The 27,167-nt window shown below is 37.0% G+C and overlaps 5 protein-coding genes across 7 annotated transcripts in view; 1 reads left to right on the forward strand and 4 right to left on the reverse strand.

Moving 5' to 3' along the window:
• Sdc (Syndecan) overlaps positions 1-4,566 on the reverse strand; it is a 442,876-nt gene extending 438,310 nt beyond the window's left edge. The window contains exon 1 of one of the 2 annotated variants that reach the window (XM_074102187.1): positions 4,322-4,566. In XM_074102187.1, the coding sequence (XP_073958288.1) occupies positions 4,322-4,387 (66 nt within the window). In that variant the 5' untranslated portion in view covers positions 4,388-4,566. The remainder of the gene's footprint in view (positions 1-4,321) is intronic. The other variant, XM_074102186.1, reaches the window with a different exon arrangement.
• LOC141438049 (uncharacterized) lies at positions 1,702-4,068 on the reverse strand. Its single transcript, XM_074101701.1, has one exon. It carries the CDS (start codon positions 3,641-3,643, stop codon positions 2,528-2,530), a length of 1,116 nt encoding a protein of 371 aa, XP_073957802.1. The 5' UTR covers positions 3,644-4,068; the 3' UTR covers positions 1,702-2,527.
• Positions 4,567-8,707: 4,141 nt separating the features above from the next.
• LOC141438056 (uncharacterized) lies at positions 8,708-21,624 on the reverse strand. Its single transcript, XM_074101708.1, has 5 exons — positions 21,099-21,624; positions 20,469-20,741; positions 20,134-20,283; positions 12,456-12,582; positions 8,708-11,798 (listed from the first exon to the last, which is right to left on the reverse strand). The coding sequence occupies exons 1-5, from the start codon at positions 21,617-21,619 to the stop codon at positions 11,667-11,669; spliced, it is 1,203 nt and encodes a 400-aa protein (XP_073957809.1). The 5' UTR covers positions 21,620-21,624; the 3' UTR covers positions 8,708-11,666.
• LOC141438055 (ATPase inhibitor mai-2, mitochondrial-like) lies at positions 15,984-19,445 on the reverse strand. The gene is made up of 3 exons (XM_074101707.1): positions 19,309-19,445; positions 18,231-18,357; positions 15,984-17,224 (listed from the first exon to the last, which is right to left on the reverse strand). Exons 1-3 carry the CDS (start codon positions 19,359-19,361, stop codon positions 17,093-17,095), a joined length of 312 nt encoding a protein of 103 aa, XP_073957808.1. The 5' UTR covers positions 19,362-19,445; the 3' UTR covers positions 15,984-17,092.
• Positions 21,625-24,467: 2,843 nt separating the features above from the next.
• Positions 24,468-27,167, forward strand: part of LOC141438053 (protein scarlet-like) — a 30,927-nt gene continuing 28,227 nt past the window's right edge. For both annotated transcript variants that reach the window (XM_074101705.1, XM_074101706.1), the window contains exon 1: positions 24,468-24,659. The gene's annotated coding sequence lies outside the window, so the exon portion shown is untranslated. The remainder of the gene's footprint in view (positions 24,660-27,167) is intronic.

The raw sequence follows: 27,167 nt of genomic DNA on the forward strand, positions 1-27,167 counted from the left end.
TTATTCCTGCGGCAGTAAGCGCTTAATCTATTTAGATCGCTTTGCAGGTTTAGGCAGTCATTTTCCGATTTGATAACACTGTAAATCTTTGTATCATCAGCATACAATAATACCCGAGAATACTGGAAGCATGTAGCGACGTCATTTATAAATAAATTAAATAGAAGTGGGCCCAAATGAGAGCCCTGGGGAACCCCCGACGGGATGGGTACAAAGCTAGAGATATGTCCTTTCACGGACACCGCTTGAGACCTATCACGCAGATATGACGTGAGCCACCTTAAAAGATTACCATGTATTCCAAAGGATTCCAGCTTTTGAATAAGTACGGAATGAGAAATTTTGTCGAAAGCTTTGGAATAATCAGTGTAAATGGTATCCACCTGAAAACCATTATCCATTCCGTCCAGTACATAATCAAGAAATTCATTAAGGTTAGTCTCAGTTGAACGTTTACTCACAAATCCATGTTGTTGTTGGATTAACATTGGTCTAACGACATAAGAAAGAGTATCAAATATTATCTTTTCAAAGAGTTTAGGAATGACAGATAGTTTAGAGATGCCCCGATAATTTATGATGTTATGTTTATCACCACTTTTGTAAACAGGGAAAACTATTGAACGTTTCCAAAACTCAGGAATGATTCCAGAACTTAGGGAGAGGTTATATAATTTTGAAATGGGAACAGCCAGGGCTTTTCCACATCTTTTCAAGAAGATAGGATGAATTCCCCCTTTAACAACAAGTCCCAAAAGATATTTCTCAACTATGGAAGGGGTTATATGTATACTACATATTGAGGTATTAAGGACTTTATTATCATGGTATTCATAAAGTTGTGAGGAGGAAGTAGGGTTAGAGTTGGTACTGGTACGAACATCATTGACAAATACTGATTGAAAGAAGGTGTTAAATAAATTGGCAATAGTTTGACCATCCGTGGCTTTATTTTGACCCAAGTAGAAGGTGTCCGGTATACCGCTATGTTTCATTTTTGATTTTAGAAACGACCAGAATGCTTTAGGATTATAACGAATATTTGATTCCGTTCTGGATATAAACAAAACGTAACATGATTTTTCTAATTTTTTTATTACCGAACGTAAACTTGAAAACCTGTCATAGTCAGAACTTCTATTGTAAATTTTCCATTTTTTGTGAATTTTATTTTTTTTCCTTATAAGTGTAATTAAACCGCGAGAGTACCAAGTAGGAAATTTATTTTGACAGCCATTTACAATTCGAGTAGGAACCAAATCTTCAATGACTTTGTTAACAATGGAATAAAATTCATCAACTGCACATTCAATATTATCCAACGAAAGAAGGTGATTCCAATCAATCGCTTCCAGTTCAGCGTTTATGACATTATAGTCAGCGGCATAAAATCGGCGAACTATTCTAGAGGCTGGTTTTAAGTCATGAACAGTCGAATTAATGTCAGCATGTACACAGAAAACTGGGTGATGGCCATCGATTGGGACCAATGGTTGAACGGTAGAAACACTGCAAGAACAATTTGATAAAACTAAATCCAACTGTTTGTTGTTTTTATTTGGAAAATAATTAAACTGAGTCCAATTAGTGAAACACATAAACGCAAATAATTGGCTTGTCAAAGAATTCTGATTGGGATTATCTAGTTTCATTTGAGAAGGTTCACAGTCAGACAGACGGTACCCAGACTGCTTCCGCGATATTAAAATCACCCACAACTATATACAAGTCATCAGGAGAATCAGCAACAACGTCAGACAAGTACTCAAGAAAAGTGAACTGTGACTCTATTTGATAACTACTTTGTGGAAAATAGCACGAAAATAATCTTAATTTCCTTAAGCTAGGACCCTGAGAAATGCAGACATCTAACCAGGTGATATCTGCGTCGGGCAGAGCGAGCATCGCGCGAACGTCACGCTCGTCCACTCTAAACCGCCGATGAACTGCTATCAAAGTTCCCCCTCCGCGAGTCATGTCCATTCTCTGGTAGTCACGATCAGTTCGATAGACATGATAGCGATCGTCAAAAAGTTCAGAACTAAAAATGCTGGGTAGAAGCCACGTTTCAGTAATGCAGATAAAATCGTAATTTGATAATAAAACGTTGCGAAAAAATTGAGTGGTTTTCGAACGCAATCCCCGCGCATTTTGATAATAAATACTTATATTAGCCATTAGGTACTTAAAAATATTCCAAAATCACACTTAAGTAAAACATTTAAAGTAGTCCCGTAATCATAAAAACAAACAGGAAGCAATATGATATTATGTTCAAATATAATATGAGATATGAGCTCGCAACTTAGTATTAAACAGCACATTATAACAAGATAGACCGCTATTCCAGAATGAGATAAAATATCGTTTATATTATAAATCCAATTATCAAAGTTTATGACATTGTTCAAGATAAACTTAAAATTAGTTGGGTAACTAGAAAAGCTACGCATACAAGTTAGATTGTTTATGCAATTTGCCCAAGATACAAAAGTGTTAATAACAAAATATATATGAAATAATACACTTATATTATTTTGTTTAAAGCCTCTTCGTTAGAAATATGTAAAATGGGCGAACTTTCATTACGACGCACCATAATGGTACAATTTCGAACCCAACAAAATTTATAATGTTTTTGATTAGCACGACTCTTTGCTTCCCTCAGGAGGTGCTTATTATAACTGGAAAGATGATCATTGATGAATATACGATTCGAATTGTCGGAGAACCCTAAATCCGAAGCCCTCAAATTCTTCAACTTGCGTATTGATGACAAAAAGTCATCTTTTTTGTATCGCGCCTGCATCTTGAGAACAATAGGCTTCGGTCTAGCATTATCCACGTCGTTTCTAACCGCTACTCGCGTCACAAAGTCAACGTCAGTAGAACAGTCCAAAGAAAAACCACTTAGCTCAGCCAGAGACCTCAAAATAGTAAACAAGTTTTCCCCCTTTTTCTCCGGAACACCATTGATCTGAATATTGGAGCGTCTCATCCATTGCTCGTTTCTTCTAGAGTCGCCAATAAGGTCCCCAATCGTTCTTTTGATGTCGTCCAGCTCCGCTTTACTTTCCTCCAACGCACTGACGCGAGATTCGATGGTTAACATTCTACCAGCAAGCTCATCCAATTTAGAGTTAATACCGCTCCTCATATCGGCTATATCGCTCTTTACCTGGGACAAATCCGTCTGGATGGCCTGTATGGCCAAAAATTGCGTCTGTAATGACGTCACTTTGGAAAGTATATCATTTAAAAGTGTTTCGGGACAGGATAATAATGAACTCTTGCTCTCCTTAGACAACTGATACGAATTCGGTGGGGTTACCAGCAAGTCAGTATTCTCAAGCTCAGGGGGGGCACTGTCCGCCATTCGAGAGTCATCGAGCCCTTGGTCACATGACATAACTGAATCATCCAGTACAGATGCAACGGCAGTACGTTGAACAGGGGTGTCGTCATTTCTACGGCGACGAGTATTAACCGATGCACAAAATGAACATAACCATGCCTGCCTGACCTTATTCACGTATTCAATTGTTAGATGTAAGCAGTAAAAATGATAGGTTCCATTGCAAGCAGTACATTTCAGCAGTGAATTTTCCTTAACAGATCCCTTGCACGCCAGACACGATGACATTTTACTATTAAAATGAACCGTAAAGTGTAGGAACTTTGACTTAGATTGCACCCGACGGCTATGACGTTGCACCTATATCACAATTTCGCGCCGCCTCGCTCAAGCTCCCGTGGCACAGCGGTCCGACAGTCGACTCACAAACCAGAGGTCGGATGTTCAAATCACAACACCTTGCAAAAAGATGCAAAAAGTTGAAACTCCACATACAAAACGACCGTCTTAAATTCGCATAAAACCGCGCACTTTAGAGAGAGACTTCCGACACTTTTCAATATGGCCGACACTCCAAACACAAGAAGCCCCAAGCCAAACAAGGAGGCACCGAGAAATTAGACTTTAGACTTTAACAAGCCCAACAGGCACAAGAAATGCAATTAAAAATATTGAATTTAAATACACAGCAAACTCTGCACACGTCCGCTCTGAGCAACAGCAAACGCAGGAAAAAAAAAGTTTTTGACGTATAATGCAGGTTAATGCAACGGATTGTTATGACTCCAGGCAGTGGTTAGGCCTGCTGGCTGCCTGTGGGCTACATACACACATTGTTGACATTTAAAGTTACGCAAGCGGCATGTGCAACTTTCATGCAGCATGGGCTAATTGAATACCGGTCTGTTCCTCCCGTCTGTGGACAAAAAGCCGGGCGAATGCCGCATTTAAGACGGTCCCCCTTACCTCTGTCGCTCGAACGTATCCTGCGAGGACTACACAAGACAGCCATAGGTATATCCTCAAATGCATCACAACAATTGTGACCCGGGGAGGTCGCACGGCAGTATCAGAACACCACACAACAATATCACAGCACAGAACAATTGCTGTTGTGTTAATCCACAAGCACCATACACACGGGCACTACGAGACGCGGAGGGACGTGCGTCAGACGTCAACGGGTGTAGTAAACTGAACGCCGTTTGGAGCGGAGCTGGCTTCAGCTCGGTTGGGGCGCGCGCCGCCGTACGGCTCGCGGCTAACTTCACGCGGAGGGGCCGCGGTCGTCGCCCGATGGTCGATGGAGTTCTATTTCGCGTCACGCACTCGGATTTATTACGTTCGCCCCGTCCTCGAAAACAACTGAGGGCCTAATTGTAGTTTCGGCGACCGCCGCCCTACGAACTAGCCGTAAGTTTCCACAGTATTTCTGTGTACAGTCTGCGCCGGAAGTATAAAACTGACGTTAATAAGCGCCAGACGCCGGCGGAAGGCGACCGCGAACTCTTGTCTCGTGATTGCGAAAGTGAATGAATGCACCTCTTGCGGCGTCGAGTCTCAAAGGCACCTTGAATAACAGTTACTCGAAGGCAAATTGGTCCTTCGACACGTCGGTCATCTCACTTCTGATATTACCTACTCAGTATGAAAAAACGGGTGCGGTTCAAACGGTACCTACACCTGAAACATTTTTTATACTAAATACTACACTATACATATTGTACACTTAATAGCTATAATGCGATCTAAATCAAAAACTAAACTTAGCAAAATTGTTAATAAGTAATTTTATCGTATTGTACATAAAACATGTAAGTACACAAGAGCTAAAATAACGTCCACGAAAAATTGTACAGCTCAATGATGCAAACTTATCACTGAATTGACGACTGTTTATAAAAGTAACATTCGAAATTATACGATTATTTGCGTTTAACGTATCCACTGCCACTGACGCACATATGCGTTTTCGGAACTTCACCCAGTGCTGCTGTCATAATTATTCATACATTTTGAACGCACATGTGCGTCGGTGGGTGTACTGCTTTTTCGGCGAAATATGTTTCGCCAAATTCACTTAGCAACCAATCTTTCGCCGAAGTTTCATTTGGCAAACAATTCGTTGGCATAACTTTACTCCGCATTTTTCTTATTTTGCAACAATTTTATATTGCAAAATTTTACTTCATCACACTTTTATGTGGCAAATAATTATGTAGCAAATGATGGCTTAGGCGAAAAACAAATTGTCAAATAACATTTGGCCAATTTGATCAAAGTTGCAGTTTGTTTTTAACATTATGGCCTTTGTTTATATGAAATGAAATCAAATTAGTCTCAAAAACGTTGGGAAGCACAGAGGTAAAGCTGTAGAAAAAAAACTTGTATTAATACGAATCGTACACCCTTGTCCTTCCACCAAGGGTACAAAAATACATGATATATCATATATTATTATTATATGCCTAAAAATGTAGATGAAACGCCTAATTTATCCGTCCAAGAGCCCACACAGAAACGGTTTGCTTTGAACTCGTTTAAATAAACAATGTCTACAATAGGAATTACTAAACGAGATACGAATCCAAAGTCAGATAATGGCCTTTAATCCTACAGAATTCTGGGAGTATAATTTTAGTGTTTATTTCTCTTTGTTCACTAAATCTAAAATTTCTAAATACATTATCAAGCTTAGATGTGAAAGTAAGTAGGAACAGGAGAACTGGATTTCGCGAGTCAATTAAGGGATTCCATACTTGTACATCTCTGTAAAAACAACGTACGAGTAATGTAATGATAATTAAATATGTTTTTACCCATGTAATTTAAATCTATTAAATGATATTTTTAACTACAGTTTACCCGCGGCTTCGCACGCGTAAATCATAGACCCAACAGTTGAATTTAAATTCCGGGATTTTACTAAATTCCCGTGGGAATTCTCAAAAATTACAACGTGGTCTTTACTGACGTTGCGTCATAAACAACCGTGCCATGACACCACTAGGCCCAGCGGTTGTTATTTCGAGATTTTATCCCTATCCCGTGGGAATACAGGGATAAAAAGTAGCCTATGTGTTATGCCAGACATTCAGCTATCTACGTACCAAATTTCATCCAAATGCATCCAGCCATTTTAGCGTGAAGGAGTAACAAACACACGCACGCACGCACGCACGCACGCACGCACGCACGCACACACACACACACACACAAACTTTGGCATTTATAATATAAAGTAGGAAGTAGGATTAGTAGGATTTACGTTAAGAGCAGAGTACTAACAAACCTACCTAACCTAAGTAAAAATATGGTGCCTAGTTTGAGAGCACCGTACCTATATGTACCTAAATACCTAACTAATAACTGCGATCTAATAATACGCGCTGACTACCTAAAGTTCAAAATAGAAACCAATTACACACCCCACAAATTCAATTACTTTTACAAGCTACTTCCTATCCAACCGATCAGTGCTTGCACTCCTAAAATTTAAAAATGGTGGTTATTTAGTGAGTTTTGAAGATTTATCATTATCAGCAAGAACATTAGGTTGGCGGACACAAAAGGTTAAACTATTGAATTCGATTATTATTTTTGGAATCTGGTTAATGTTTCTCTTTCTAGAAGGAAAGTTATTGACTGTTGTTAAAGATATTAAGATATATCGCCTATTAATTGGATGGATTGTTGGCAAAGAAATAAATATATAGGATACATAGACAAAGTATAGGAAATAGGATATATATTATTATATTTAGTCCGTCAGGTAGTCCAAATAATATTATAAATATGAAAGTTTGAGAGTGAGTGAGTGAGTGAGTGAGTGAGTTTGTGAGTGAGTGAGTATGTTTGTTACTTCTTCACGCTGAAACGGCTCGACGGATTTGGATGTAATTTGGCGAAAAGTTAGTTTACATAGGATACTTTTTATCCCGATATTTCCACGGGATAGGGATAAAATCTCTAAAGAACAACCGCTAGGCTTAGAGTCATGAAATTTGGTACGTAGGTAGCTGGACGTCTGGAATAACACATAGCCTACTTTTTATCCCGCAGTTCCCACGGGATAGGGATAAAATCACGAGCTAATAACCGCTGGGCTTAGTCATGAAATTTGGTATGTAAGTAGAAAGCTGGACTTCTGGAATAAAACAGCCTACTTTTTGTTCCGATATTTCCACAGGATAGGGATAAAATCTCGAAACAACAATCGCTGGGCTTAGAGTCATGATTGGTTTTTATGTAACGTCAATGAAAACAACGATTTAATTTTTGGAAATTCCCACAGGAATTTTAAAAAATCCCGGAATTTCAATTCAGCTGCTGGACATGATTTACGCGTGCGAAGCCGCGGGTAAACACTAGTTTATCATAAAGTATTGAACCATTATTTTTTTCTTTTGACAATCAAACTGCAAACAAAAAATTACAAAGATGAAGCGTGACGTTACTCCAGTAAAGTGTACGTAGGTATACCTAACGTCACACACAAGGACGGACCGTATATGTCCATAATTTTTGTGTAACTGTCAAAAAAAAATCGTGTCAGATATTTTTAAAAATCTGGCAACGGAATATTTTTTTAGGAATCTACCCCACTCTACCTACCCTGCCCCCTCCCCCTACTCTACCCTACCCTGCTTTTTATCTTTTGAAATTTACCGCGAGTTGTGCATTGAAGCAGATTGAATAAGTTGATGCGTAATCAAAATTTAGGTTGTAACAAGCACTTAGTCATTGTATGTAGGTACCTATCTTACTAATAATAATAATATTAATATAAAAAATATTAAATGTGAAAGTTTGTGAAGATGTTTGGATGTATGTTACTCAATCACATGTAAACTGCTGAACCGATTTAGATGAAATTCAGTATATGTACAGATAGTTGATTCCCGGGGAAGGACATAATGATATTTTTATCCCAAAAAATTGCATTGTTCCCGCAGGACAGCGGTAAACGTTATTAAGCGGACGGAGTCGCGGGCAACAGCTAATAATAATATATTTTTTAAAATTTTGCCCGTTTAAAAATATATGTATCGCCCGGAACTTATAACAAAAACATCATGTCCTGGGTCCAAAACGCGTCTCAAGATACAGGCTCAGCCTAGTTTGGGATCCACTGTTTTTAATAATTGATCTAGACACGCGGCAGCGTGTCAAGCCAAGTTTGTAATTATCCTGGTGTTATAATAAACATTTTTCATTTTAATTTTTTCATGTTGTAAAAACACGTAAATATTTATGTAGAACGCGATTAATATTAATTGGCATACTTCTATCCGCGAGGTTCGCAAAGGGCTGGGAATGTCAGGACGTAAAAAATAATTAAAAAAGGTTAGATGCGGTCAAAGTTCATTATATTAATCACCCGGCCGCTTTTAACACGAAAATATTGCTAAACTTTGATTAGCAGCGTACAATTAAAAAAATAAAATTTTACTAAAATACAGTGAAGGAATTTAAACTGAATGGGAGCGCCAAAGTGCACACTCTTCGCTAGTCATACCCTATTTTTTGTCCGCATCATCATTTGTCATATTTTTTTTCCCACTGAAACCCTAAATTTTTCTGAAAATTTTACATGGTCATTCTATAGAAAACTATAGGTTAAGTTGAGTGGGTATACTAAATATAACTAGTGCCATCCGCGAAGACGCGTGATTTTAATGACATTGTAATAAGAACCACGGCACGCGTCATCGTGAATGACTCTACCTATAAAGTCCCACATAACTTTCCACGGAAAGTAGGGTCATGTGTCCATCAATGAAACTTAGGTACACAGTGAAACATTGCGATATTTTATAAAGTGCCACCTTGCCAGATCGTGCACTATATCGCGTAAGGACACCCTTAAGAACCCCCCCACTGTACCCCAGTTTGCATTGGCGTCACGTGGAGGAACTCGTGTCTACGGAGCTTTTTTAGTATTATTGACACAAAATTAAGAATTTTAATCATTTTTTGTAGATATTTTCATTAAATTATGGTTATAAATTCAATATATTTGATACTTTTTTAATATTAAACGTATTTCGTAGATTATCGTAGACTAGATCGCGTGTTAAAGTGCCACAATTTAGTAGGCGTACACCACTATGGGCACAGTGAAAAATTTCCCATTTTTTACTTTTTATTGTTTTGATGACCAACTACACATTCTTAAAGAATACTCTGTATGTCACGTGATACCCAATAAAATTACCTAAGTACGTACAGTAAAAAATTCAGACTCCTATCTGTCAAAACAAAAGATTTATGAGATTTTGAATCTTATGTGTTTCATTGGTGGACACTTGACCCTACCTATGCATCGCATCGGAAAAAAAAGTTTGTTTATTTGTTTTATAACATTTCTGAACAATTATTGGATTCAGAGAATAAAGAGTTACTTATGACAAACACTACATTCGAACTTTGAATAACCCTGATACGTGATTCAGTTTCCTTGACTATACATAACGTCGATGATACATCGGGGTTTTCGGTGCGGGAATGTTTGACATTAGCCAAAGAGTAGGTATTGACATAAAAAACAGAATGTACTGTAACAGGTTTCTGCCTTGTGAATAATTAATTAAAAAAAAAAACACGAAACATAATATTATGTACCTAAATGAAAAAGATCAGTCATTAAGACATGAACCTCTTCAGTTAAGTCCCTGCTCGCGCCTATTACAACTACCGACGTAAAAAGATCATGCAGTTAAAAAAAAATCGCGTCAACTCAACTACTATTACTGCAGGTAATTTTAATTTTAATTTGTATTATTATCTCATAAGGCTTGGTAGTAAAGGTAAAGTACCCCCTACATGAGTTAATTTAAATAAAATTGTATCATAGTTTGTATACAATTCGCAGAGAGGTCACATCAGGCATATGTTTTTTTTTTTCCAGACTAACCTGTTTGTTTATCTCTACTCTTTCTCAAATCATTCCCGCACCGAAAACCCCGATTACACCAAGCAACTCGTATCTTTTTATTCTTTACATAAATAAGCGGGTTCTTTACAGGGCGTCGTCCGTGCAGTCCGGAGTGGCCTACGCCGTACAGTTCGTATGGAAGAATTAGGCTGCCCAGCTGGGCTACTACGAAACTCGAAGTTCGTATCGTACCGTCCCTCTCGCTCTCGTATTAAATAGTAAAAGTGTCCGAGGAACCGCATGACACGAAATTCGAGTTTCGAGTTTCGTAGTAACCCAGCAGCTGCGACCGATATTTCTTTAAACGTGGATTAACACGAGACTTACGCAAAATATTAGGTACGATCGACGACAGAAGTAGTGCAACGCGGTGCACCACGTATTTTCTTATTGACTATACATTTCGTAGTCTTTAAGCGCTTAAGTAACTTGCTTACTGCTGATCTGGAAATACCAAATTGCTCCGAAAGTTCCTTATGAGTACGCCCTTGCTTATGGCCTGCAGCTCACTTTACACTGACGGTCGTCCAAGTTTTTTGAACCACGCGTTAGAGAGATTATTGTAATGATAAATGTACATTAACTCATGAGTAAACAAAAGTTCTCAATTGGCGATTTTGAAATATATGTGACCAGGTTATCTCATGAGTTGCACAAAGAGTCTAAATCATGCATGGCACCTGATATTTTAATTTAAAAAACTTACTTAACTATATAATAAAGTTTAGGTAAAAAAAAGGTAAAGGTGATATATTTTTGGCCGGTACTGTACACCAGCAGGGCTACTACGAAATTCGAAGTTCGTATCGTACCGCCCCGCCGACGCTTATATTATTTAATACAACAGTGAGAGGGACGGTACGATACGAACTTCAATTTTCATAGTAGCCCTGCCGCCTTCCACTAAGGGCCTGCGCTAGCTGACGCAGTTTGCACGGAGCGGGTGGACGCCTATATATTGAAAAATAGTGTGAGCTAACTGCACCGTAGCTCGCAGGCGTGCGCCCGCTCCGTGCACCTGCTGCGCCAGCTAGCATTGGCCCTAAGAAAAGGTAATGAAATGAGCGGTACGGAGTAAACGGATTGAGAACACAACCCTCGCAGTGTAAGCAGTGGCGTAGCTATCGGAGGTCTAGGCGATGCCGTAGACCGTGGCCGTAACGTTCGCTGGCCAAGGGCACCTTTAAGCGCAAACAACTCCAAGTTAGAAAAGATAGTAAGTAAACAAAAATTTGAGGGGACAATTTCTTTTTTGCACCAGGATCCAGGGTTACTACGCCACTGAGGAAGCTCATCAGTGCTTAGGTCTACACCTCTAGGTAACTTTCAACGGGCAAAGTTAGCCTACACATGTTTAGTCATCTGTTTATCAGTTTATTTCTTCCCCACATTGTCAATTTGTTCTTTATGGCGGCGGATCGCGTCCTCGTGCTGTTGTATTTGGTCTTTGTGGAAGGCGATCTCCTTCTCCAAGTGACTTTTAAGATCAGCGATTTGTTCCTTTTGCTGCGAGACAAAAAATTTACTTAATGTTTTAAACTATCGAGGTTTTCACTATGACATGTCAAAATCTCTATAGTTATAATAGAATACCCATATCTCGATGATCCGTGTGCGGCAGTGGGTTGAAAATAATTTCGGGGTTTTTAGTAGATGGTTGGGTTTTAGTTTAACTGAACACCACTGTAAAGTACCTATGTATTTTCATGGTACCTATGTAAGTACTTAACGCGATAATCTTTGAATCACAATTAAAAAACCCTAAAACATTGAAAAATTTAAAAGACTGATCAGTCAAAGCAGGGACCCTTCCCTCCTTCCCTTTGTGAAGTTTGGGAGTACATATGAACTACTTCCAGCGGAAGTACTTTACTTAAATCTCCTGTAACTAAGTAGAACTCATTAAAAAAATGCTGGAGCCGAGAATTTAACCCCGGTTCTACACCAGTTCGAAACGTGTGGTTACCAGACCACCACCTCCAAGCAAGCATGGGTTCCATTATCGCCTCCAGCAACAGCATTTCTTTTATATTTGATTGAGTAAACGTAGGTACATTTAAGTTACAGTATATTTAAGTAAAATAATTCTTAGGGAAAATCATAATATTAGAAAGTTTCTCCAGTTCATTAGTGATTAACATTATGAAGGATATTCATTCTTACCTTTTTGTAGAAGTATTCGTCTTCTCTAGCAGCCTCCATCCTGCCAAAAGCACCACCAGCTTCACGAATGCTGCCGCCGCCACCTCCGCCCTTCCCAACACCGGATCCAGGACCATTGGAGTACATTCTATGACAACCAAATAACTATTTGCCGCCTCACTAGTGTAGACAACGGTACGTGTCAAACCACATAAACTTTAAACGTTAATGAATAATGGGCGAAATACATAACGTTTAAGACCATTATGTATTTGATATACTATTCTTTATTAAACTTTATGTAAATTGATACGTACCAGCACCAACCCGACATGCTAAAGTAAGACCATCACCTTCTACAGGTTATACGGAATAACGATGTTGGAAATTCAGGAGATACACTGATGTAAGTAAAAATGTCAACTCAAAATGTGTTTTTTTTTAGAAAAGAAAAAAAATCACACCTTTGATTAAGTCATTCGGGGCCTATTTCAACACTCATTGATACATTTTATGTGACAAATGTGGTGCCGGACGAAACAAACAGAGAGGGCATCAGAGATCTGCATACGCGTTACCAACTTTTGAAAAAACCTCGTAAGCCGTGTAGTCCGACCGACTGTAATACGACCTAAAAAAAAATACATGTGCACCCCCTCCCCCCTTACTCAGCGCCAGAAGCTGGCTACGCCCTCGGATCTCTGGCACATAAAATTTGTCCAAACTATTTCTACATGTAAAGTACATCGTGTATTAAAGTTACAATCTGACAGTAAAGTATTTGTAAGACAACAACAAGTTTATTGAAATTGCAACTCACGAAAACGCGTGGGCTGCGCGTGGGTAAGTCGCTATGTTGCAAGCGTCGAGTATTAACTCATAACAATAAAAGTACACGCGTCTAAATCAACTTTTGTGACCTAAATCTAGCTTCCGAGCTTTGATGGTTCATTTTTGCCGATTTTGGCGTGTTTGTTCATAAAATAGGGTGACATACGCAAGGGGCCACCTGATTGTAAGTGAGCACCACGTTGTGCGTCTCAGGTAAGATAGGAGTTGCAGTATGCTTTTGAGATACTTACAGAAGACATAACAGTCAATGGAAAAAAGTAAAACTAAGTAAGTACTCTGTCATCGTGCAACGGTGCGAAACTTACCTTACTCTCAAAATTATGGACAAAAGAGGACTTTTAGATTTAGCAATCAGGCTCATATTTAATTAATAGTAAAGCAATGAAAAATAAAAATATATAAGCAAGAAAGCAGCAGAGAAGAAGCAAAGAAAAACGGACCGAGCACAAAAATAACAATGAAATTACCGTACTATGACCATGCGAAATTTTGACATTGCCCATTTGACTGCGCATCAAACAAGCGTCAAAGGATCACCATATTAAAAACTCCTTGTCAAAATACTATTGAAAAATGTCTCATATTAGGATTTTACTCGGATTTTATCATCGAAATAGTAAGTACTACGTTCAAGTTATCGGCTCGTTATTCCTGCAGTGCACATTCCAGTTGTACGTAGATAGTACTTACTATTTCGATGTCTTTAACAAAGTTGCAACTGCAAACCGAGCTACAGAATAAGTAATACCGAGCACAGAGGACAAACATTAGATAGTCATCGGATAAAGGAATGCCAAATGGTCAGAGAAATCGAAACTTGCACAAAATATGCAACGTTCTTATACCAAACAAAAACGTTCTTATACCAAAGTTGTGTTACAATCAGTCGCGCCATCTAGCTTTGTTTTTAACAACTATTCAAACTAAACTGCTCACTTTTACGCAGAGGTCTTGCTACTGACCATTAGATGGCGTTGTACTCTACTTTCGGTCTCTCTCGTTATGAAATGAGGGTTTTTTTCTTGATAGGCAAAATATCGCTAGATGGCGTTAGTATCGACAGGTTAGTTTTATTGTTTTTAGCCAATCACAAACGTGACGCGGGCAAGTCCAAACTCTGTCACAGAAACCCTCATTGCTACAGACAGACAAACGACAGCTAGTACAGTCGAGTGCAGAAATATGGACTTATCTAACTTCTCAAAAATATGTACCACAGACTCTTTGAACGACGTAATAAGGCCGTGGTAACATATTTTTCAAATAGATACATATTTTTGCACTTGACTACACAAGTGCGACAAAGAACATAATGAAGTGGCAAAAATAGAACTAACGCGGCTATCTTACAAAACATCCTTGTATACAGTCCGCCGTGAATGTCGCTATTTGTATATTTTATTCGTAGTTTATGCTTTGTATTTTGAGATTAAAGCACTAATAATATAAAGCTAAAAATAACTTTTTCACTTCTCATGCTCGTGAAGTTAGTGTTTATGCTGAATGTAGGCGACATAAAATTACTTTTATGCTCTTGTGCATTAAGTAAAATATTCGTCTAAGACCAAGGTAATCAGGTGTAAACAGCCCCAAACAAAAAAGTTTCTATATATTTTTATGTAAAACTAAAAATCAATCAAATCAATCAAAAATAAATCAATAAGAATAAAAATGTATAATTATGTAGTTTTTTTTAATTTTATTTCATTTCATGTTTGAGAAAAGCACTACTTATACAAGCCTCGGCCGGAAGGTGCAGTTGCCGGCCTCTACAGTAATGTACTATTTGAGGACATAAATAAAATAAACCACTCATGTGCAAACGTAACCCACATTCATAATGATCTTTGTCGCACTGTAGGCAAAACCATTTTGATTGCCAAGAATGAATTGTTCAAAATTAAAACATTATGTAAATTTTGTTTCAGGGCGGTTTCAGACTAGCGCTTTTTCTGTGCGTATACGGTCGTTTTTGGCAGACGTGCTTACACGTGCGTGCGCTACATTTAATGATTAAACCGAACGCGCGTGTACGCGCTGAACGCACTCATTCCTGCGTGTTCAAAGCTCGAAGAAAATAAAACCGCACCTGTACGCGCGTACACGCGCTTCCAAAACAAGCTTATTTATACGCGCGAATAAAATGCTAGTCTGAAACAGTTCTCAAAGACAATAGAAGAAAACTCACCATAAAACTAGCAAATGGCGGGCCAATGGACTTCTAGGATTCTGGAGTACTATAATCGCTAACACTTTTCAAATGAACCGTTCGTGAACCCAATCATTTGTTACCACGACGATGTTGGTTCAGCGTTCATGACCATACTTTGGTTCTTTAAAATAATCTTACAGTGCTTCTATTTCATCAATAGCCACCAGTAATTTTCATGCATTGACTGTCATTGCATTTCAGTTGATGCTAAATTTAAAAAAGCTTTTTTGCGGGTTGTACTTTTTGCTGACTGGACTTGCATTGTCTAAACTGCATCTCAGTGACTACCAAATTCCAAGTCAATCCGATCACTAAGATGGCTGAAATTTGACTTTCAAGATTCGATTCTAACAAACATGTAAACATCGCATGGCGTTCGTAAATCTGAACAGGCTGCTTGTCAGTGGCAATTGGTTAAAACAATGACAAACATAGAAGCTTTTTCTTTTTACAGTACTTATTAATACAAATTCAAAACGCATTAGAAGATTACAACAATTATGTAATTACGATTTCCCCTTCAGACTAGAACTAAACAAAATAAAAGCAAAACAAATAATATCCTTAAAAAAACATAATTGTGTAAACCTTAATTGATTACAGCAACATCAAAATGGACTATAATACCACAAGGTCTTACAACACATTTAGATATCTTAATGTTTGAGACCTACGACTAAGTAAAGTGACCACTGAATTACACTGGGAAGCTAAGATTTAAGTTACGCACTTTTTAAAATTGTATACTGACAGTGTAAAAATAAAAAAGCCAGAAATAACTGACTTGCCATCATGTGATAGCTCAAAATGTGAAAGGTATTTTAGTGTTTGTATGATTTAAGATGCTTCCAAAATCTTAGCCATTTTAAGAATATTAGTAGGTAAACTAGACTAAACCGAAGTGCTTACTCGCACTAATAATATAAGACACAAAATAAAATAAATAATATAATATGAGATATAATATAGATATAATATGAGGCACGAGTTATTTACCTCATGACTGGCACAAGAATGCAAGAAGTGAAACTCTTACAACATGGACTGCTTGTTTATGACGAGAGCTCCTTTAGAACAGTTTATGGTAGTGTCAAGTCTTACCAAATATTGCAATGATATGCACCAGTACCGGTGAATGCAAGGGCTGAGTTGTTCATTGTGGCATTCTAAGGAGGCCTTTATTCAGCAGTGGAAATTCTTCCGGCTTATAATGTACCATAAAGAATTTTACAATTTACGCAAAATTTTATGTTGTCATAGCAAGATGATGCTTGTTTTGACTCGTTGGTAGGAATCGGAAATGTTAATGTGACAACATTCCACATTGGCTCAACATTAAATGTCAATTTGCGCTGTCATTGTTCATCATTACCTCTAATATTGCGTCATTTAAATTGCTCACCGCACCATGCCAGACTTTTTTTACAGGAGACTGCGAAAATTGTCCTTTAAAGAACAGAGCCCTTTAAACAAACATTGTGTGTTTGTAATCCACTGAGTCTGAGAGTTGTCAAAGTTTAGCTACTAGTCTAATCTTGTCGGTTTAATTTAGTTTACAAATACTAATATCAGTTTCTAAGAAGAGCTGAGGTGCTTATTGGTTGTCCATGTTGGACTTTTGCTCTTTGTGGCGGCGGATGGCGTCTTCGTGACGCTTGATCTGGTCCTGGTGGAAGGCGATCTCCTTGTCAAGATGGCCCTTCAGGCTAGCGAGCTGTTCCTTTTGCTGTGAAGACAATTAACAACAAATTAGAATAAATTAAGCAAATGATGAACTAAATTATGTTTTAGTTAATGATTGTTTCTGCAACGTAACACCTGATTCTGATAATTAATGTAGTAAGTACAATAACCATTAGCCCCAGCTTGAGTGGACTCCACACAGACTCGGTGCAGAGTCCACTTCGCTGGAATTGGAAGGCGACTATTGGCAAGTGATATTAAAGAAACCATGTAACAATGCACACAATTAATTGACCTAATAAAACTTTTATGTTTATCTAAGCAGTAGTAGTTTGTTTACCTAAATAACTGTAAGCATTCACTGGAGAAATATACTAACTGATACAATACTAGCATTGTATAAATACAGTTATTAGAGAGGGTTCTGGAGGGAGTTGTGTATGTGTGGAACTGTGGACGGAGTGGTCAGTGTAGTGAAAATATGGTATTACAAGCAAATTTTGATCATAGTTTTTAAAAGGTTACTGTTGCCAATGTTGAAGAACATCTAAGTTATTATGCATGGTTTGCTGGAAATGGGGTCAAAAACATTTATTTTATAGTGACACCAGGTATTATTATGCTGGTTTGTAGAGTTGTTTGCTATTGCTACTGGTTTTTAATAATAGTTACAGGAGTGAAAATCAACTATTAGCTTAAATAATGTGTAACCTGACAGTCCCTTTAAAGTCACTCTAACTAAACGGTTTTGACTGCAAACAGAAAACATGCTGATATTGTGATAGCCTTTCTTTTGCAGCTTATAAATCATGCTAAACTTCTATACTGATATATAAATAGAGCAGGCGCCAGGGGAAGTTGCGTATGCAAAATTAGGGGACCACATTCCCACCTTTTAAAAACTATGATCAAAATTTGCTTATCAATCATGTCATTTGTTTGCGTGTTTGTTTTTGTTGTGGCCCTTTGCCACCATATTTTCACTACACTGGCCACTCCGTCTCTATACCCACAAGCTGGAACAAATTTTTTGCCTTTGTTTTGCTTACCTTCTTGTAGAAATATTCATCTTCCCTTGCAGCTTCCATCTTGCCAAAGGCACCACCAGCCTCGCGGATGGGGCCGCCACCACCGCCACCCTTGCCGGCACCAGAACCAGGCTCGCCAGAGTACATTCTGAAACATTAAGTTAAGATTCATGATATACTGAGCGACATAAAATCTGGCCCTCAAATAAATGTATATGCAGTAATAGGTAATTTTATATTCAACTTTTGTGCTGCTGAATATTTTATATGATTGGTTTTTTGGAGTGTTTTTGTATTTTTCAATATGAATATATTATATATAACAAGTACATATTTTAAATATAGCGAAATTTAAATCATGGCATGAAAAATATTTGAATATCTCATTAAAAAATCGGATAATTAGGGCAATAATCAAAAATCAAGAACTACTAAAGTATCTTGCTTTCAATGCCGTCCATCTTTATTTAACTTTCTGAGAATTTCCTAGAAGCAGATATTGACAGTTGCATTAGCAACTATGTATACTACTATGTATATGTATCATTAATACAATATGAAATTGTGTTAGAGATCATAAATTATATTAAAGACAAATGGCAAAAAAAAACTATAGGAAAAAAAAACAAAATAAAAGCACCTCTCTGATTCCCTTTACGTTCAATTTCAATTGCGCAGATGTGTATCATAAATGTACACATCATTTCACTTAAATGGAATCCAAATTGGCAAGCCTTCAAAGCATTTGTTCTACGAAACAACGAGTTAGTCATATAATTAACAAAACAGGTCTAATTCAATACCTGTAGTTCAAATAAAATTAACACGCTTAAAGATAGTAAACAAAACTTTACTTCGCACATTCGACCTTTTGGCCGCTTGGTAGGGTTATTTTTATTGTTAGACAGATAGCAAGTGGTGTCATTATGCACTTTTGTTGCAACTTCAGGCTTCTAGATTAGATGATCCGGGATTATTCCGAACTCTAATACTAAAAGCATTTAAATAGCAGCAATAAAATTGCAGGGTTATTTAATTTTACGAGCTGGCCCAGGTTTCTATTGCGTAATCTATCACACACACCGGTACAATAACTTACCTTCTTAGAATTGCAGGCAAAAGGGAAGTTCTAGTTTTAGCTACGAAACTCATACTTGAATTGATAAGTAAATAAAATCACGAAGAAATGCTTTAAACGATAAATGCTTTTCCAGGTTCCAAAGAACAAGTAGTAAAGTTAAAGACGAAACGAATGAAATGACGTTTTCGTGACCATAGAGATAAATATCACTAGTGTAGTGAGTGAGTGATGCTGATGCCCCTACACTGGCAATATTAAATCGATTGCTACTTTACTTTCTAAAAATATTGTAAAAATAATACCATTTAAACGATATTACTATTAGGTACGTTACTTCTTCAAGTCGAAACAACTGGACGAATTTGGATGATAACTCCATTGGATTGGGATAAAATCACAAAATTTCAAACGCTAACATTAGAAACTTTAAATTTGACCCAGGTATTTTATATGCAACAGTAATGAAATCCACGATACAATCCACATGAGAATCCTATACTAAAATCCCAAAATTTTAATTCAACTGCCTCAACCTAATGGTTTACCTACGCGCGCGATGCCGCAAGTAAAGTCTAGTGCTATGTACCTACACGTCGAAAACAATGTTTAGTAAATCATATCAACATTCGCACAAATATGTTATTATGTACTATCATTTTAAAGTAAAAATGGTTTTTTATCGTTTATAAACAATAATTTTATAAATTTTGAACATCATGGCCCACCCATAGACAATTCTAATTTTTTTGTTGACATTGACATACATTTACGCGGTAATTTTAACTTATTGATCAAAGAGCACAAGTACTTTTTATGAAAAAAACTATTTATTTAACCACTCACAATGTCTCTTGTTTTTTGACCCACAGCACATGTTTCAATCTTTGTTCAGCAGTAATCTTGTTCAGTTCTGCTGTCTCTCTCATTGCTCTGACAACCTGTCTTTCATCTTGAAGAGTCTCCATCTTTAAAGTTTTCTCTTCTGCCGAGTATCTGAAACAAACAAATTGCTTTGCTAAAGGATCCAAGTAAACTAGTTAACTCATAAATAAAATAAATGTTACTAATGGCCACTTGCAGGAAAAATTAGTACCTACTTAATATTTTTCAGGAAGTAGGTATGATAAGTAAATTAAAACAACAAATTAAATACTGTTGATTTTTTATAAAAAACATACTTGAAAAATTCCTGAAGATCCCTATGAAATGGATTGAAAGAAGGGAAATCATGAAAGTAGGCGTCAGTCATAGAGGCAGCATCTTTTACTTCAATGTGTTCTGTTGTAGGATTTGTTCCAGGCTCGTCAATTTCAAAATCAATTATGTCAGTGTTATCTGATCCTGATGACTCCGGACGTTCTACTAACTGCAAATTATTTTCTTTGGTCACTTCAACATCCATTTCTGCAGGATTTTTAGGAGAATCGCAGCAATCTATCACATTTGCCTCCCTGAAATTAAATATTTCTTAAATGAAATTAATCTGAGGCTGCCTTATTTACCTACTACACTGGCTGTATGTGCTTATTCCATGTTGTCAAACTGCTTGACAATTGTAATAAAAATAAATGAGATTGTGATACAAGAAAAGAAATATGTAAAAACGTAAAAATAATTAGATTTTAGGTAAAATTAATTATAAGCAATCAATTTAAAAGTCCTATGTACATGTTGAGACATTTTGTTGCCTGTTTAGCTTATTTAATAGTGTTAGTTTTTCATGCAATTATCTATTAAGGAAAATAATTTGAAAATCAAATGAAAGCAGTAAGTAGTTAGTTAGTTATAAGCGAAAAATAGATACATACTCTTCAATACGTTCTGCCTTAATCTCCACGTCTGTGGTAAGTGTAGTCTCATTTAAATGTTCAGTATCGGCATTCAAAACACCATCCTTGAATAACTCCAGAATATGACACACTTCTAAAGATAATTTCGTGTACAACTTGAAGTCGGAACCGTTCAATGCAATTTCTTCACGAGCGATTCTCTTCATATTTTGCCACTGAGTCTTAACTTTTTTTATAGAACTGCCGATAAACTTATTGCCAAATTTGACCGTTAACTCGCGAAGTATTTCATTCCAAGCCACATCCTTTTCTTCTGAGTAGTTTGGGCCATTATTACTCTTTGTAATCACAACTTCTTTTCTTTCGTTAATTAAATGTAGCAGGTACTGTTTCTCTTGAAGCGACCAGTTCGGAGTCCTAGAACGACGATTGGTTATTTTTCCCATTTTTCTCAACACTTCCCGCGGATCGTGTTTGATTTTTTGCAACGTTTTGTTACAAACGATGCACTCGACGTCCAAAATTATCTTTTGCCACATTTAAAAACAAGTGAACTTCAAAAACGATTGAATGTTTTGACAAGAGACGGACAGTAGCGTCGCTAATTGAATACTGTTTAAAAACCTATTTTGCAGTTCAGAAAAATGTTCCAACGAAATAGTTGAAATTAAATATTTTCAATGAGGCAATGCATTTATTGCCATTAATGTATTCATTACATTTTCAAAAAAACGATTGAGAGAGTTAAGTAGGCCACTAGTCGATTTTTGCGCTCGAAAGTTGTAGTTAAAACTTTTTTGGTGCTTTAAAGGTTGGTCAAGAGCGAGTTGAGTTTGCACAAATTAGGATCCAATTTTATTTCGTTAATTTTTTAATGAATCACTTACGCTATTTTAACCTTTGCTAGTAGAGTATATAGCATCTAAGGTTTATAATTGTTTATTTTTCTATATATGTATATATTGCACCTTTGCGAAAAAACTGTGACATCTAGTAACATCGCAACTTTGGAGATAGCACAGTTTTGTTGCAAAGAAGCAAATGTCGGGCTTTGAACTGAAATTTTAGAATAACCAGCTCAGAACAAGTTTATCCAGTTTGATTAGGGCTAGGTATTTTATTTTGAATACTATAATGGATTAAATTTAAATTAATCAATTTTAATCTATTCTTTTCTTGTTGCAATAATGTAAGCAAACTTGCGGATGACCTTATTCCTATTTTTCTGTTATTTTATTTTGATTAGATAGGTAATACGTAAAAGTTACTACTTATTTTGTGTATATTTTAAATTAAAATTATGTTCTCATGTTAGAGATCTAATGTTATAAGGTTTACTAAGTAGGTTCACTCATTTTTTAAGCGAAGTTGTATACTTAGGTACATACTTATATTTTGGCAAATCGTTGTGTCAAAATACTTATTTTTTACTAAGTAAATTACATTCAATTTATACCATATCCACGATACGAAATAAATGGTAATCACAAATGTGTGCTATATCCGGATATGGCACAAAGCAATGCTTAAACTCAAGTAAACATTGTGACAAACGACATGATTTTTTACAATTTTATGACATATCCACTCTCAATCAACTATGGAATTACCATTTATATACCTTCTGCCGCCTAATTTTTCCTAAAAGTTTACCACCAATTCTGAATGAGAAAAACATTAATAAAAGTATAAGTAAAAAAATATCGGACATTCTATGTTGACATTCATGCCCAAAGACGATAAATCTTTTCACAAGCTTATTATTTAGTTTCTCCTGTCCCGTTGTCTGTCTGTCTGTCTGTAATCAAATCTTGCAAGTTAAATTTGACCGACTTCCAGTAGTCAAACTGACTTGAAATTTGGCGATACAATAGTCTGGTAGTGACATTCTGGTAGTCCGGCCAATATCATCTCCACAGGGCGGAACTCTTCAACGGTTAATGGCATCGACTTGAAATTTGGTATGCAAATTTAGTTTGAGTGACAATGCAAGTAAAGTTGACAAAAAGTACAGTCAGTCATATGAAAAATGGAATTATTATCAAAAACTTATTTTGAAGTCTTATTAAAATAGAAATTTTGACATATCTACGATATATAAAAACAACTCGATAATTATTGAATTTATAATGGATGTGGTACAAATTTAATTAAAAGTAATGAACCATCTGGTGCCATATCCAAGTATTTGTGCCATATCATACATTAAACGATAAACAACTGTTCATTAAAAATGGATACAGCAATCGCAAATCTGCAAAAAACTCATTAATAACACTATACTGAGTGTATGTTTATTATACTAAGAATAGTATATATGTGTACCTTTTTGACCATTTACTTTAAATTTACACTAAAATATAACTTAATGTAAAATTAAATATTTTGCTTTATTTTGCTCTCCTGTAAACCAAGGTATGAGGCGTATGGCACAAACGTATTCTCACCCGACGAAATGTAAATTTGATCACGATGCGGCATTCTACTAAAGGGGGTAGGCGTAGACTTAATGGTACCTATAGACTTCGGTGTGAAATGCTTAAAAGTACTATCATCTTATCTATAAATTTTTGTTTAAATATTTATACCTAGGTACTTACTGCAACAATTGCACGACAATATTGTTAGTAGGTACTTAGATTGTTAAACAACTTCGTATGTTCGAACTGTAATCAAAATCACTTGGATAGAGTCTCGTGTGAATTTACATGATTCTAGGTAACTAGGCATCTCTATTCTCTCTCTCTCTCGCTCTCTATGCTCATACTTCAGATATTTTTCATCACACTTGCTCGTAAACAGTGTCAAAACATGAAGGCTACCTTGATTGCAACCCCCTAAATAAAGCCCTCGACCCTAATGTTCTTGTCATGAAACCCGTGGTCGGTAAATGAGTCATTGCGCGTACAAATTTTCTTGTCATGAAGCCCAAGGTCGGTAAATGAGTCAGTCCCCGTACTGATGGCGCTGCGCGCGCTGCTGCGCATGGTGCAGCAGCAGGACCACATGCACACGCGGCTCAGGCACATGCTGAGGGAGGGGGAGGGCGGCGCTGCCAAGAGCGCAGCCCTAAGGTATCGCCAATATTTGGAACAATTATATTTTTTCTTTTACAAATATACAATTTTACTGGCAAATGTGATGAAAAACATTGTATGTCGCACGGGCGGTACTAGAATTACGAACATCGACTCATTAAAGCCCTCAGTCTTCGACTTCGGGCTTCTAATAGACTCTCGTTCGTAATTCCTTATTTACCGCCCTTAAGACACAATGTACTAAAAACTGCGTAGCCAATTAGCTGATGCATTAAAACAGCCAAATAAAACAACCACCAGAAGCATATTAAAATAGACTTACCTAACTACTAAGTAATTGATGTATCCATCCAACCTCTACTCTACTACTCATCAGTCGCTGTCGACCCGGCATCAAAGACGCACACGCCCAAGTCTAGCGATTAAAAATAAACTTTTAAAGAGAAACAATTTTTACCGCGCGAAAATATACGTGTACCTAATGTGAAAATTGTGATTGGAGTGTCCATGATTTGGATTTTGATTTAATTCCGGTTTGTTGGTAAGTTGTGTTAAGTTTTTATTTATTGCTTTAGTTTTAAAGCGGTTAAGCGTTTTTAAGTGTAGCCGGCTAAACTGCCATGCGAGTTCCAAACTAAGTTTTTTACTTAGCTTTTACTTATATTTCATAACCAAAAAAACTAGCAGGACGGAATGCTACGCATAATTTGATTCCGACATTTTTACGACCATCACGGTTTCGGAAAAGTTTTTTAAATTTGTTAAACTTGTGTAGTTAAGTCGTTTAATATTCATGTGCCACTTCTGCGCCCAACGCCCTAAATGAATAGCATTGAAATAAAAGATCAGAATTTTTTCAACATCGAAGTGCGGATTGATAGATAGAGTCACAGCACACATCAACGGTCAATTTTGTCGTTCCCACCTCTTTGTTCCATTTCTTCTTTGTTGGATTTCCAGCAAAGTGGTTTCGAGTCATCATTCATTAAATTTCATTTCCTTTATTTATTTTGCTGAAACATCTACACAGTGTGTCATCTTCATGTCAGTAGTGCAAATTACATGAACGCATGTGTTGCGCCACCATTTGATCGTCATCATATCAACCGTAAGATGTCTACTCCATTGATTGTAGACCTCCCCCATAGTTTCGAGTAGATATTCATTAACCTATTCGATTGGAACTCACGGTCTGTTTGTGAGTCCATAGATCAAATCCACAGAAGTAATGGGTACCTACTATGAGAAAAAGAAATGTTTCGAAAATCGAAGATCGTGTCGTACCGCCCCGCCGACACTTAAATATTCAATACGAGAGTGAGAGGGAGGGTTTTTCGCATCTCCTGCGCACACGTTTTTTTTTGTGTTTTCAGCATATGTTTAGTAAATTATAATACTCACCAGTATAATTTTTGGAGTTCCGTAAATGAGGTGTTTTCAAGCTAAAATGCGTGTTAAAAAATTGTGAAATTTCATCCTTCTCCACGCGCATGAATTACGCAGATGAATAGGATAGAATTGCACTCACGTTGTGCAGTGATTATATAATTTATAGGCACTGAATTGCGGCCGATCCTGTCGGCAATGCAAATAAAGGACTGTACTATAAAAATCTGCAAAATTAGAGTATTCCAACCCTAGTATCACAACCCTTGCTTTAGTGTAGAGCGGGGTGAGATACTGATGCAAAACAAGGGCCCGTATTAAATAATAAGGATTTAAGGCCGGTTGCATTAGTGACCAGAAGACTATTTCTTCTTCATTTAAACTTCAAAAGATTTCAGTAGTGAAGCGTCTATAGAACTCGATTCCCACCGGCTGCCCAACATTTACAAAATAGGACAACAGGACGTTCAGGATTTGTGAAAGATGTAAGCGATTTGGCTTCGGCTTTACCATGGAAACTCGCCACTGATAGATATATTAGTTCTATGATGATTGTTCTTGTATGTGTGCTATTTTCGCGTAGTGGATGTCGATAGATAGTGGTGCTTACTATCACAGACGTGTTTAAAGGTTTCGTGCCCGGGCCAGTTAAATTAGCTTTGCCGCCTCATTGTGTGAATTGTCCCATGATATTTATTTATTTGGAAAAACCTGTAAGAAGTGGCTTCGCCACCCCTCGCAGCTCGCCGCCCCGGGCCATGGCCCCCTTGTCCCATAGGGTAGATACGTTCCTGCTTACTACCATATGACCCACTTTCTAGTTTGCCTGTCCAAGTCTCAATAAAAGAGCTCTAAGAAAAGCTGAAACCCCGGAAATTTTCATTTCATAGTTCAGTATACTTATGTATATTCAATTGTTTTTGTTGCGTGTTTGTCTGTTAATCGTAACACAATAGCTTGAATCCTGTATATCTGTATGTGTGTAGGTACGTGTATCGTAACTTTAACTTCATCTACGCTCCGTGATCAAAATTAACTTGTGTAAATCTAGGATAGTGGCTCCAAAGATGACAACCTACCACTACTTACCAACAAACAGAGTTTACCAGTTTATTATATCAGCATACAGGTGTAGTAAATAGTAGATACCTATGAGCTTAAGTAAATTACTTGCGTATGAGATTTGTTTCAACCTTGCACTAGTATTATCTGCTTAGTACTGCTGAAACAAATTAGGTAAATAGGTAAATTGTCTGAATCGATAAATCTATATTAAGTGGGTCTCGTCTGGTTGAAAAAACGGGTTTGTCACAAAACAAAATAAGAATGTACCTACAGATTCCTTCAGGAATCGGAACAACAACGAAATAAAAGGTAATTAACTAGCTACGAGGGGCGTTCAATAATTTCTCGGTATTGATATATTTTAAACCTCTTTACTTAGGTAATCCCGCATATCAATCCCGCGGGATTGAATGAGCTGCGGGATTGCAATCCCTAGACTAGACACTATTTTTACCAAGCTTGTCCAAGTTTGTGCGACACATATACATATGTCAACTATATAGTCAGGTAATGATTATGCATGTTACATATAGTATGTATCGTAAATAACGGTTCTGAATTTATATAAATGCCGCTAATATTCAATATTAAATTTTGA

This window comes from Choristoneura fumiferana, chromosome 18 (assembly GCF_025370935.1).
Source record: "Choristoneura fumiferana chromosome 18, NRCan_CFum_1, whole genome shotgun sequence".
In the NCBI taxonomy this organism is placed as follows: domain Eukaryota; kingdom Metazoa; phylum Arthropoda; class Insecta; order Lepidoptera; family Tortricidae; genus Choristoneura; species Choristoneura fumiferana.

Coding starts and splice junctions, on each gene's coding strand:
- LOC141438049 (XM_074101701.1), bottom strand. CDS start 3,643: ATGTCATCGTGTCTGGCGTGCAAGGGATCTGTTAAGGAAAATTCACTG.
- LOC141438056 (XM_074101708.1), bottom strand. CDS start 21,619: ATGTGGCAAAAGATAATTTTGGACGTCGAGTGCATCGTTTGTAACAAA. Junction 20,742..21,098: donor AAGGCAGAACGTATTGAAGA/GTATGTATCTAT, acceptor ATTTAATTTCAG/GGAGGCAAATGTGATAGATT. Junction 11,799..12,455: donor ACGAATACTTCTACAAAAAG/GTAAGAATGAAT, acceptor TTTGTCTCGCAG/CAAAAGGAACAAATCGCTGA.
- LOC141438055 (XM_074101707.1), bottom strand. CDS start 19,361: ATGAGTTTCGTAGCTAAAACTAGAACTTCCCTTTTGCCTGCAATTCTA. Junction 18,358..19,308: donor TTGCCTGCAATTCTAAGAAG/GTAAGTTATTGT, acceptor TTAATGTTTCAG/AATGTACTCTGGCGAGCCTG. Junction 17,225..18,230: donor ATGAATATTTCTACAAGAAG/GTAAGCAAAACA, acceptor TTGTCTTCACAG/CAAAAGGAACAGCTCGCTAG.